Source organism: Triplophysa rosa, linkage group LG18, assembly GCF_024868665.1.
Source record: "Triplophysa rosa linkage group LG18, Trosa_1v2, whole genome shotgun sequence".
NCBI lineage: Eukaryota > Metazoa > Chordata > Actinopteri > Cypriniformes > Nemacheilidae > Triplophysa > Triplophysa rosa.
In genome coordinates, this window is record NC_079907.1 from 17,353,591 (window position 1) to 17,366,296 (window position 12,706).

Genomic DNA, 12,706 nt, shown 5'->3' on the forward strand with positions numbered 1-12,706 from the left:
CTTTTAAGACCCTAATCAAAAAGTGTAGTCTCATTAGGAGCTGGAATTGAATCCACTGCAGCTCACTGAAGAGACTTTAAAAGGTCTCGTTATAATGTGTGTCTCATAAAACATGTGATCTTAAAATGCTAAAATAATTTAAAAATGAAACTTCTTTCATCATTTACTAACCTTCATGTCACTCCAAACATGTATTTTCTTGACCAAACAACATTGGCCCCTATTTATTTCCATTAGAACCACAGAGGAAAGAACATGAGAGTTCATAGGTAAATGATCAGATTATTTTTATTTTTGGGTGAACTATATCTCATACATCTATATCAAATATGAGAAAAATATATTTATCATTTTTGCCAACTTGCTTTGTACTTTGTACATGATTGCCTTAATAACATTGTTACACGTGTCTACACCGGACACGACCGGCGTGACGCAACACGACACATGGATTGTTTGAATGGGTTTGTCGCGTCGCGCCGTATCTAGTGTGGACAAAATAAAAAAAATTATAGTGGGTTCTAATGATTTTCTGTTGTGTTTTGTAGTGTCACATCACGCCGATTGCATCCGGGTTACACACGGTGTTACAGTCATCACCTGTTATTGGGTTACTTCAACATATCAGACGAACTAAATAGATTTTTTCCAAACAACACATTTATGTATGTGCAGAATGTAACAGTAGCCTACAAACCTACAATACTGCACAGATGCAATACACTGCCTATTCTTTTAAAGTAAAACAGGCATACTGGAGTGGTGAACATTTTAAACAAAACGTCAAAGGCTCTTAAAACATTTCTTTCTTACCTTTTTACTGTATATTCTGAAGAATCTTTTGCCACTATAAAGAACCCATTCCGTGCATGCATAAAACATATAAATATAAAAATGTAACCCTATGCACTGCATAAAAAGTAAAAACAGTAATAGTTGGTATGCTATAGCCTTGTCAAAATTAACTTTACTGCCCACTCACGCACAATAGATTTTTTTACCATTTTTATTTGAAACTTCATTGTTTATCTGGTAATAGTTTCCTGCAGTCAAAGAAGGAAATGACAATCCACTACAATCTTTTCCAACCTCCAACATTAAATTCCACTCTTTGAATGACATTCCAGTTTCTAACTTTTGGCAAAAAAAAAAAATAGATTAACATGACTGTTCATTTTCAAACTCTGGTTCTGTGCACAAAAAGACTTGTTTACATAGGACTAATCACACATTAGGAAAATGCTGTAGATTTGAGTACGTGACAAGATTAATTCCAGTACTTCAAGGGCAAAATATTGAGTTTATTTCACATTCTGTCGAAGTATTTTAACTACCCATATTAAATATTAAATGCAGCAGAACTTTATTTTTAAAAGTTTATTTTTAGAATTGTTTCGTGCATTTTGCAGATTAACATGATAATCCCACAGACATTTGCTGTCTAAAATGATGAAAACTGCTCGCAAAATTAGAAAGCACTTTTTAAACTGGCAAGCTGACTAGGCTGTATAGCTGATACCTCTGTATACTGTTTTAATGACCAGGCTGATGCCTTTTTAAAGTTGAAATAATAACTGGATTTGGCAGTCTTGCTGGGTTAGTGGCACTAAATCTTTAAAGAAGCTTGGTATGAGGTACTTGGTAATTACAAAACAGCTAAACATACAGCCAACCGGAGACTGAGATTTTGTATTGCAAATTTTATTACAGCAATTACAAAGAAGAATATTTTACACTCTCACAGAAAATGAAACTTTATTTGATTTAATAACTTGTGTTTCAAATGCAAGTACGGTATGAAAAAGATGGCGAGAAGGATTTCCCAGGTGATGAAATTCAGTTATTACAACAAGAGACGGCTGAACAATAATGGCTCCATTGAATCATAAATGAATGATTCACACTGTAAATTAATTCATTAATCAAACCTGTAGAGATTTGCAATTTCACTACTTTTCTTTTCCAGTTGAGTGCACAACAATTTCAAGAACATATGGTCCCTATATTACTGATAGTAAGCTGGTGAGCTAAGTTTATATCACACATTGGTCTACTCATGTAAAGAAACACATACTACATAGAAACCATCCTACACCCATTTCATTCAAGTATTATTTTTTCAAGTATTGTCCTTTTGCAATCAAAATTTTGCCCCGTCTTCAAATCCTTAAAGCAGATTTAAAACCAATAAAAATAACATGTACATACAGTACAATTAGTAAAAAAAATACTCCTGCAATTAAACCTGTACACTAAGAAAAAAGGCCTCTTAGGTCGCTTTTTTCAGTGCAGTCACCTGACATTCTATACGTTGTACAATATTTCAACCAATAGAAGGCTCAACCAAGTCCCACATCCAGTGACATCATCACGATGAAGCCAATAATGGATGTCCAGGAGGCCAGCTTACCATTCCCACTATAAGAAAACACACACACAAATTAAGTCCACATATACTGTACGAGTCTGCAAACATTCCATTAAAAAAAACAATGATGTGATTACTTGACTTGCGCTTCAGGAATGATGTCATCGACCACTACATACACCATGGCTCCTGCGGCAAAGGCGAGAGCGTACGGTAGCAACGGCTCTGCCAGCACCACGGCAACAGCCCCTAACCACCCAGCTAAAGGCTCCACCATGCCACTCAACTGTCCATACCTATGAGCAGTGACCACAAAGGCATAAAACATTTTGCAACACTAGCCCATTTAGTGTCTTACTGTAACTCCAGTCTGATAAAAAAAATTGGTGGAACAAGATAAGATATTAAATCAGGAAAAAATAGTTTGCGATATGCAAGAAGCATTATAATTTATAAACAATTTCTTGTCCAGTGGTAGGTGCAATGTTAACACTTTGCCGTTGAAATGTTAGTTTTACGTAATTAGATTTTAACCAACATAAAGATAGGTATGTAAAGTAACCTGCAATTTTTGGTTGTGAACAGAAAAGACAATATAGAGGCAAAAATAACAGATAGCAACTTTCTAGTATTTTTGTTATTGCTTCTTTTCAGTATTGACTACAATGAAAATGTTTTCCCTGTACTTTGATTTTCCCTAAGCAATGTTGTTTTGAACTGTGTTTTCGCCGAACTTCGCTGAGTGTCATAACGTGACAAAAGACAATGGACAATTATTCTGCCTAACTTTTGGAGGAGCATTCACATCAGGTCACACACCAAGTAGAATGCTTTAATATGCTATTTAGGTAAGCAGCTCATTAGGTTTTGGAACAGGACTTGCATGTGTCTGGACTCACCAGAAGGATCGCCATGTGGACACCCCAGAACCTCTCAAAGGAAGACTCACTGCAAGGCCTTCTGGGAAATTCTGAATGCCAATGCCTATAGCCAAGTTTCTGGAGGAAAAAAGACACAAGACACTAAATTGAATTAACATTGCATTGTGACAGCTTGTTCTGCTTGTTAAGTGGTTTTGACACCCAATGACCTCCAAAGCTCTCGGCTTGCCGAACTTCGCAAATGATCTCAGCAAGAGATTTAACAGTCAAGTGTGCCAGAGTTGAGCAATGACTGTTCACTAGACTCTTCTTTCTGTGACTCTTCTTTTGAATCTGAAGTGTTACATATGGGTGTGTCAGCAAAACACTATGCCATACCACAAAACTGAGGGGAAAAATGGGTTACGGATGGGCCATGAACTTGACTTGAAAACACGCCGAACACAAAGTATGTTATGTTTGGATTATTGTTTATGAAACTCTGTCAAACCAAGGCACGTCAAGCACAAACATTTGAGATGTTCTCCAAGACGATGACTGTACAATTGTGCTCCGCATAAAGCGTAACAATGAGTGTGTCAACAAGCATTTCTCAGCTAAATGAGTAAAAACAACATTTCATTAACAGTAAGCGTGATTTAGATGCGTGCTCAAGAGTTGTGCAAAGGCAGCTGGGGGGTTTCTCTCCTGAGGCTGTCTGAGGGTGGTCTCAAAAGCAGGCTGGGAGGGCCAGAACTGATAAGCAGCTCTTATATGTTTGGCCTACACTCCTCTGCATCACCCCAGAACTTCCCGGAACCTCCCGGAGCCTGCGCTCCACAAAGCAAGAAAAGCTGCTCTGTTTTGGGAAGATTGTTTTGACTCCCCCTTTTTACCACCCCCAACACTCTTTCACTGCCTTCTTCAATCTCTCCTGCTGTACGACGCGATTGCTGGCATGCGCTCAAGGTACTGCCCCCAGAGAAGTCTGATTAATGACAGCTAGTCACGGAAAGGCTTACAGCACCAGTATACTGCTGGAGAGTTTGAGGGAGATTGAATGTGAGAACAAAGCAGAAGAGAACACATTTTTAACAAATATTTTATTATAGCAGATACACTTTGCATTGATAAAACAAGTCAAGTCAAGTCAACTTTATTTATATAGTGCTTTTTACAATTGTCATTGTTACAAAGCAGCTGTACATAAAACATATTGACTATAAGCAAAACATTTAAAGCACACATTTAAGATAAGGGAGCGAGAAACACAGTTCAAATAGTAAACAGACTATAAATTCCTATATGTAATATTAATTAAAGCTTAAAAATAAAAATAAAGTTAAGTAAAACTTTAAAATAAATACATTTAAATGCACAGTGTGTTAAGGAATGCTGTTTAAAGTGATAAATTCACCCAAAAATTAAAATTATGTCATCATTTACTCACCCTCTTGTCATTTCAAACCTGTATGACTTTCTTTCTTTTGCAGAACAGGATGAAAATATTTTGAAGAATGTTGGTAATCGAACAACGGTGGTACACATTCACTTCTATAGTATGGACACAAAACCAATTCAACTGAATGGGTGCAGGTTAACAATATTCTTCAAAATATCATATTTAGTGTTCTGCAGAAAAAAAGAAAACCATACATGTTTGAAATAACAAGAGGGTGAGTAATGGATGATAGAATTTTCATTTTTGGCTGAACTATCACTTTAAAATAAACTTAATAATAACTTCGAAAGAAAGCGGATATTAGTTTGGATTCAAATGTGAACTTCAGATAGCAGAGAAAAATAAACTTTGGATAAACATTTAAGATTTTCTAAATTTCTACCAATAGTCTTAATAGAAAATAGATATTATCTTGGATTCAAATGTCAACTTTAGTTAGCAAAGAATGTTATTGAATGATGTTGCTTCCAAAAATTCCCCAACACATTTTCAATCCAAAGTTTTAGGTCAAATAAATGCATTTGTGAACAACCATAGACTTTTTTCTAGGGCATGAGTAGAACTCCATTGAGCGTGTGATGGGTAAGTGTGATCACATCATGACTTAATGATGACTGGAGAAATGCAGTATGTTAAATTGCCCCTGGTATCCATTACAGGAGCTGTATGTCAGATTGGTTAGCTGTGTGTTGTTATCTGTTTGCAATCTGTTTGCACCAATCGTTGGAGTTACAGGCTAAAAGGTGTCAGATTGACTTCGGCAATGGGGCATCACACAGTAGTTTTTGAGAGAGGCACCATTGGCATTCCTGGCTCACTTTGGCTCTAGTTTAGATAAGACATCACAAAAAACGAACTCGACAAAAAAGACTACCGTCAGTGCTCATTGAGTATTTTTACTGTCTAGAGGAGAGCAGCTCCCAGATTTTGATAATATCTCTTTTGTATGCACGTATAAGTTTGGAGCAATTTTGAAGAAAGTACAGCGAAGGCACCCATTCACTTCTATTGTATGGACACAAAACCAATGACAAGAGGGTGAGTAAATGATGACAGAATGTTCATTTTTGGGTGAACTATCACTTTAAAGCAAATTATCGGTGAAAAGTGTCTGGAATGGGTGACTTCTGTCACAGCTTTGTAGACAAATACTCTGTTGAGTGTCATGACCATGTATCAAAAGGGGGGGAATTTGTCATTGCAGGCAAAAAGTAAAGTAAAAGATGAACATTTAATGCGAGAGAAAAAAAAAAAGAGTTTTTTTTAGAAGAGTGAACTGAACTCGCTCACCCAACCTCAAAGTCCATGAGCTATGTTCACACAGTGTGGGGAGCGAACTGGAAACAACACCCCTTCTCACCATTACAGAAACATGTTTTCCCATTCCCAGGAATTCTTCTCTGGCATATTTCACTCCTTTGAGGCAGGTCTATTTCTGTGTGTGGAGAGACTCTATTCACCCACCTCTGAGGACAGGCTTAAGTAACCACAGGTTCTCTGCATTCACACGAGCACTCTTGGTAGTAAAATAGGGTGGGGATCTCAAACTGTAGAACTTTAGATTCCAACATGCACTGCATAGTGAGATACTTCCCTTTCATAGCTTAGCTTCATTAAACATTAGAGATGAAAGAATATTCTTACTGCAGTTAAAGCAAATGTGTGTGTGTGTTAGTGTGCTATGCTTGTCTCTGTTAAAAAACAACAAAGTAAAAAATTCCACCGTTATTGCAAGAGCAAGAAGTCTCCATTGAGAGGAGAAGACAGTGGGTCCACTGTCTGACAACAGAGCTCCTCTTTGGGCACAAAAGGGCTTTTGGTGCCCCCCCTCCCTACATCCATGGGGGTCTGCCCTGAATGGGCATCTGTGTTTTGGGAAGAGCTGGGGATCTGGCCGGAAAAAAAATCCCCTAAGCCGTTTGCACCAATCACCAATAAGTTTCTAGTGACCTTTGACCTCTGTACAAACTTTTACCCCAAGTAAAGGGAGCCGCAGTGATGACACATTTTTGTATGCAAACCCCTAAAGTGAGTTAGCATTTTAGGACTTCCGGTTCCATCGCCCCAAAGTCTATGGATCATTTTAATGGGTTTTATTCTATGACATAAAACACAGCAGTTATAACCCGCTCAAGATTTTTGAAGCTTTATTGTATCTTAAAAACGGCGGTTGCTAACAAGTTGCTAAAAGCGACTACTTCCTTTGGCGGGAACGTTTGACGTAATCGCGCATATAAGTCTTACATATAATGCAACATGGGCACAAATCTCTAAAAACGTGGATGGGGATTAATTCGCGGAGTAATTACTTAACAGGAAACACGTTTTTAATAAATTTGAAATATCGAGCGACCATAGTGTAGTCTGTTTATAGCTTCATGTTAGCTTTTTACTTCTGCTGATTGTATTACGGCTTCAAAAGTAACACATGTTCATTCGTAAAGATTATCTTGATAGACAAAACGTGTAAACATCACAAACCTTTGTTAATTATCTTTTGTGATCTTCCAAAAGTCTATGGGAAAAAACTTTTCGTTCGAGGGAACCACTGCGGTGCTAACTTCCGGGTTAGCCTACAAAAATATGTATAATCTCTGCGGCTCCCTATTCACTAGAAGAGTAGGTGATGTGGGTAAATTATACCTAGAAACAGAAAACAATTCTATAACAGTGATGGGTACATAATCTGTGAATAGATTCTGTGAGTGACCCTTAGACATGGGTTTTTAAGAGCTGATAATGCAATATATAGACTAGGATGTGCTTGGGGCATGTTGGAAGGCCTAGAAACCAACAAAAAATACAAATGTGTCAAAGAGAAGTCCTTTGCTGTTAAGCATCATGGAAGTCAAAATTGGCATGACTCATTGTGTTTAAAGGGGTCATATGGCGCGAATACGTGTTTTTCTGTGTCTTTGGTGTGTTATAAGTTGCCCATGCATGTGTTAGACACGTAAAATTGCAAAAATTAAAGCGTCGGAACAAAAGATGCATTCTAAAAGCGAATGCTCACCCAGACCTGCCTGAAACGCCTCATGTAACCACACCCCCACAAATGTACGTCAGTTTGTGGTATGATTTGACCAAGACCGCCCAAATGTATACGCAAGTAAGGTGGGCATACCTGTAAGTACAAGTGCTTTGTAACCTGATGTTCCAAATATGGTAAGAGGCATTACATTTCAGTCACACGCTTGCAGTATTCGACCAATCACTACGCACTGGTTAACTGGCCAATCATAGCACACCTCGCTTTTCAGAGTGATGAGTTTTGTAAAAAATCCACGCGTTTCAGAGAGGTGGGGCAAAGAGGAGATACAAGCATGCACAGTTTGTGGAAAATTGTTAGGGTTCAGGTAAGAAAACTCGAGAGTCACGTGCAGGGTAACTAGAATCTTTAATTAATTCCTCAGCTGAAACAACATAGGGAAAACACACTGCAACTGAGGACCGCCAAGCGGTGAGAAACCAGATATTTTAAAAAAATTCCCTTTAAAAGGAAGAGTCAGGAACCAGGGTCTCGGATGTACAGGGCAAAAAGGCTCGAGCGCTCGGCCAAAAAAGGGGGAAGGAGCTAAAGAGTCTTATATCCAGCGGCCGGGCCGCAACTGAGAGTAGAGCGAGGATTGAGCCCACAGCGAGTCCACTAGACCGATGGGAAAGACGCACATGGATGATGATCCACTTAATCCGACAGGAAAGGATAATCCAAACAGGAATCCACAAAACCGACAAGGTAGATTACTTGGGTCAGAGTTCACTTAATCCGACAGGAGAGAAATGTTCCAACAGGAATCCACTAGACCAACAGGGTAGACAAATCTGGGTGAGAGTTCACCTTATCCGACAGGAGAGATATCTGACAGGAGAGATATGTTCCAACAGGAATCCACTAGACCAATTGGGTAGAGAAATCTGGGTGAGAGTTCACTTAATCTGACAGAAGAGATATGTTCCAACAGGAATCCACTAGACCAACAGGGTAGAGAAGTCTGGGTGAGAGTTCACTTAATCCGACAGGAGAGATATATTCCAACAGGAATCCATAGAGCGAAAACCCTCTAGCCGTCCGACCGATCAGGGAGAACCAGAGATCCATGCAGCGAGTCCGACACTGCAGGCAGACAAGACACCACGTGGCAAACACAGCTCTGGAGCCTGGACGAAAAAGAGGCGATTACACGATACCCGAGGCAAGATCAACGATCGGCAAATAGCCGGAAATAACACTGACGATCTGACACAGGACAGAGGCACAAGAGGGTTTAAGAAGAAAAAGAAATCAAGGGAGAGAATGAGAAACCAGGTGGGGAGAAAGAAAAACCGGAGCCAACCCAGGTGAAAGGAGTGAAACAATGATGAGGTAATTAATGTCGACACAAGGGAGCGGGGCTGTCACGAAGACACCGAGCACATGGAAAACTGTCAAGCTGAACCATGTGTTCGACAAGAAACAAAACAAACAAGTGCTCAAACCCGAGACCTCACAGGACCCCCCCAGCGGCACCACCGGGCGTCCTAGGAGGGGGCTCACCTCATCGTCGATGGAAGTCCGAGATCAGAGACGGGTCCAGAATGTCCCGGGATGGTACCCAACATCTCTCCTCTGAGCCATAGCCTTCCCAGTCCACGAGGTACTGAACACCCCTGCCCCGGCGACGAATGTCCAGCAGCTTCCTCACCATGTAGGTGGGGGAGCCATCCACTAGACGTGGAGGAGGAGGAATGGGCCGATTGCTGGCAGGGTGAAGGGGGGAGGAGAGCACCAGCTTAACCCTGGACACATGAAAAACAGGGTGGACCCGACCAAGGGAAGGGGAAAGCTTGAGTCTGACGGCCACCGGGTTAACCACCTTTGTGATGCGGAACGGACCAATGAACCTGGGCGTCAGCTTGCGAGAGGGCACCCGGAGAGGCAGGTCCTTGGTAGAGAGCCATACCTGCTGACCACAAACATAGGTAGGAGGAGAGACCCGGTGGCGGTCAGCCGCTGCTTTGGTTCTTCTACCAGTTCGGGCCAGAACTCCTCTGGCCTTCTCCCAAGTGCGGCGGCAACGACGGACGAAGGCCAGAGCAGACGGAACAGCAGCATCGGGTTCCTGCGAGGGAAACAGAGGGGGGTTATAACCAACAGAGCACTCGAAAGGAGACATACCTGACGCGGCTGAGGGGAGGGAGTTGTGGGCGTACTCTACCCATGGGAGCTGAGAGCACCAAGAACTCGGGTTGGAGGATGTCAGACAGCGGAGCATTCTACTGAGATCCTGGTTGGCCCGCTCGCATTGCCCGTTGGTCTGGCGATGAAAACCTGAAGACAGACTCTCAGAGGCCCTGATCTGTCTACAAAACTCTTTCCAGAACCGGGAGGAGAACTGAGGACCCCTATCCGAGACCAAGTCGACCGGCAAGCCATGGAGACGGAAGACGTGATCTATCAACAGTTGAGCAGTCTCCCGGGCGTAGGGTAGCTTGGGCAATGGAATGAAATGGACCGCCTTGGAGAAACGATCCACCACCGTGAGAACCACAGTGTTGCCCTTGGAGGCAGGTAGCCCAGTGACGAAATCAAGAGCTATATGGGACCAAGGGCGGGAGGGGATGGGTAAGGGGCGGAGCAGACCAGCAGGAGGATGATTGGGTGTCTTGCATTGAGCGCAAACCGGGCAGGCCAACACGAACTGTCTGACATCATCGGCCAAGGATGGCCACCAGAAACGCCGGCGGATGGCCGCATGCGTTCCCCGAATTCCTGGATGGCAGACCAATCTGGAAGAGTGACCCCACTGCAGGACATCGGATCGCAGAGCGGGCGGAACTGATAGTCTACCCCCTGGGCACTCAGCTGGCACTTGCACCCCTCGTCCGGCCTCCACTACCCGCTGTTCGATTCCCCAAGAGAGAGCCCCAACTACCACCCCTTCAGGGAGGATGGTTCCAGCTGAGGGCTCTCCCTCGGGAGTCTCGAACAGACGCGAGAGAGCGTCGGGTTTGACGTTCTTAGCGCCAGCACGGAACGAGAGGGTGAAGTTGAAACGCCCAAAGAAGAGTGCCCAGCGGGCCTGACGCGCGCTCACCCTCTTGGCTGAACGGACGTACTCCAAGTTCTTGTGGTCCGTCCAGACCAAGAAGGGTCGCTCTGCACCCTCCAACCAGTGACGCCACTCCCCCAGGGCTAGTCTTACCGCCAACAGCTCCCAATTGCCGATGTCGTAGTTGCGTTCTGCAGGGCTGAGGCGGTGGGAGAAGAAGGCACAGGGGTGCACCTTCCCGTCACCAGCGGAGCGTTGAGACAAGACTGCGCCGACCCCGACATCTGATGCATCGACCGCAACAATAAACTGGAGAGTAGGATCTGGAACAGACAGTACAGGTGCAGAGATAAAACGAGACTTTAATTTATCAAAGGCGACCTGTGCCTCATGATTCCACTTGAACGAAACTTTAATGGAGGTCAATGCAGTGAGAGGCGTGGCTGAGGCCGAAATTCCTGATGAATCTCCAGTAAAAGTTGGCGAAACCCAGGAACCGTTGAAGCGCCTTGCGAGAGTCGGGGATGGGCCAATTGGCGACAGCCTTGATCTTGGCCGGATCCACTTTGATACCGTCGGAGGAGATGATGTGACCAAGGAACATAACTGACTCTGTGTGGAATTCGCACTTCTCTGCCTTGGCATAAAGCTGGTTTTCGAATAACCTTTGAAGGACCCGCCTAACGTGCTGGGCGTGTTCCTGGAGAGAGTGGGAAAAAATAAGGATGTCATCCAGGTACACAAAGACAAACTTGTTAATCATGTCTCCCAGAACGCTATTGACAAGGTCCTGGAAGACGGCTGGAGCATTGGTAAGACCAAACGGTAGAACCCGATACTCATAGTGTCCCGTGGGGGTGTTGAAGTCCATCTTCCACTCATCACCCTCTCGGATGCGGACAAGATGATAGGCATTGCGTAGGTCTAATTTAGTGAAGACCCGGGGGGCTCCCTGCAATAACTCAAAGGCAGAAGACATTAATAGTAAGGGGTGCCGATTCTTAATGGTGATGTCATTCAAACCTCGGTAATCGATACAGGGGCGTAGGGAGCCGTCCTTCTTTTCAACAAAGAAGAATCCCGCACCCGCAGGGGATGATGAATGCCGAATGAGACCAGCTAGGAGGGCTTCCTGAATATACTTGTCCATCGCCTCTCTCTCTGGGCTGGACAGGGAGTACAAATGACCTTTAGGCGGAGAAGTGCCCGGGGGAAGGTTGATGGCGCAGTCAAAGGATCGATGAGGAGGTAAGGAGGTAGCCCGGGACTTGCTGAACACCGCACTGAGATCATGGTACTCCACCGGGACGCCGGTTAAGTCTGCGGGCGGCACCTGAGGAACACAAGACAGGGAGACAGGAGAGGAAGCAGAACCCAGACAAGACAAATGACAGGACTGACCCCAGGCTAAGAGGGAACCATTCTTCCAATCCACGTGAGGATTGTGTTGTACGAACCACGGGTACCCCAGCACAATCTGGTTCTTGGGAGAATCGAGGACGTAAAACACAATACTCTCGTGGTGGTTCCCTGAAAGAATCAAACTTACACAGGGGGTGACATGAGTGATGGAAGCAAGGCGCCTGCCTGCGAGCGACTCGACCTCCATGGGATCAGAGAGGGGAATGGAAGGGATTCCCTACTTACGGATTGTGGCGGCGTCTATGAAGTTCCCTTCTGCCCCAGAGTCAAGGAGAGCACGGCCGACCTGAGAAGATCCCTGGAACAGGAGCTGAAAGGGCAACATGGCCCGTTTGGACGGAGAGGTTAAAGGGGTGATTGCGCCCACCAGGACTCTCCGAGTTCCTAGTGGGCCTTGGCTTTTACCGGACGGCGAAGTGACCCGCCTTGCCGCAATAAAGGCAAAGTCCCTGGGTCAGGCATTGCTGCTTCTCCAGAGGGGTAAGATGAAGGCGTCCGACCTGCATGGGCTCGGCCTCGGTGAGAGGGGGAACGAAGGAAGCAGATGACGGAGTGGTTCCGGCCT

The 12,706-nt window shown here is 43.8% G+C and overlaps 1 protein-coding gene across 2 annotated transcripts in view; it reads right to left on the bottom strand.

Moving 5' to 3' along the window:
• Window positions 1–996: 996 nt before the first annotated feature.
• Window positions 997–12,706, bottom strand: part of LOC130568899 (zinc transporter ZIP11-like) — a 205,775-nt gene continuing 194,065 nt past the window's right edge. The window contains exons 8-10 of one of the 2 annotated variants that reach the window (XM_057358124.1): window positions 3,268–3,366; window positions 2,506–2,664; window positions 997–2,418 (exon numbers count right to left, since the gene is read on the bottom strand). In XM_057358124.1, the coding sequence (XP_057214107.1) occupies window positions 2,340–2,418; window positions 2,506–2,664; window positions 3,268–3,366 (337 nt within the window). In that variant the 3' untranslated portion in view covers window positions 997–2,339. The remainder of the gene's footprint in view (window positions 2,419–2,505; window positions 2,665–3,267; window positions 3,367–12,706) is intronic. The other variant, XM_057358123.1, reaches the window with a different exon arrangement.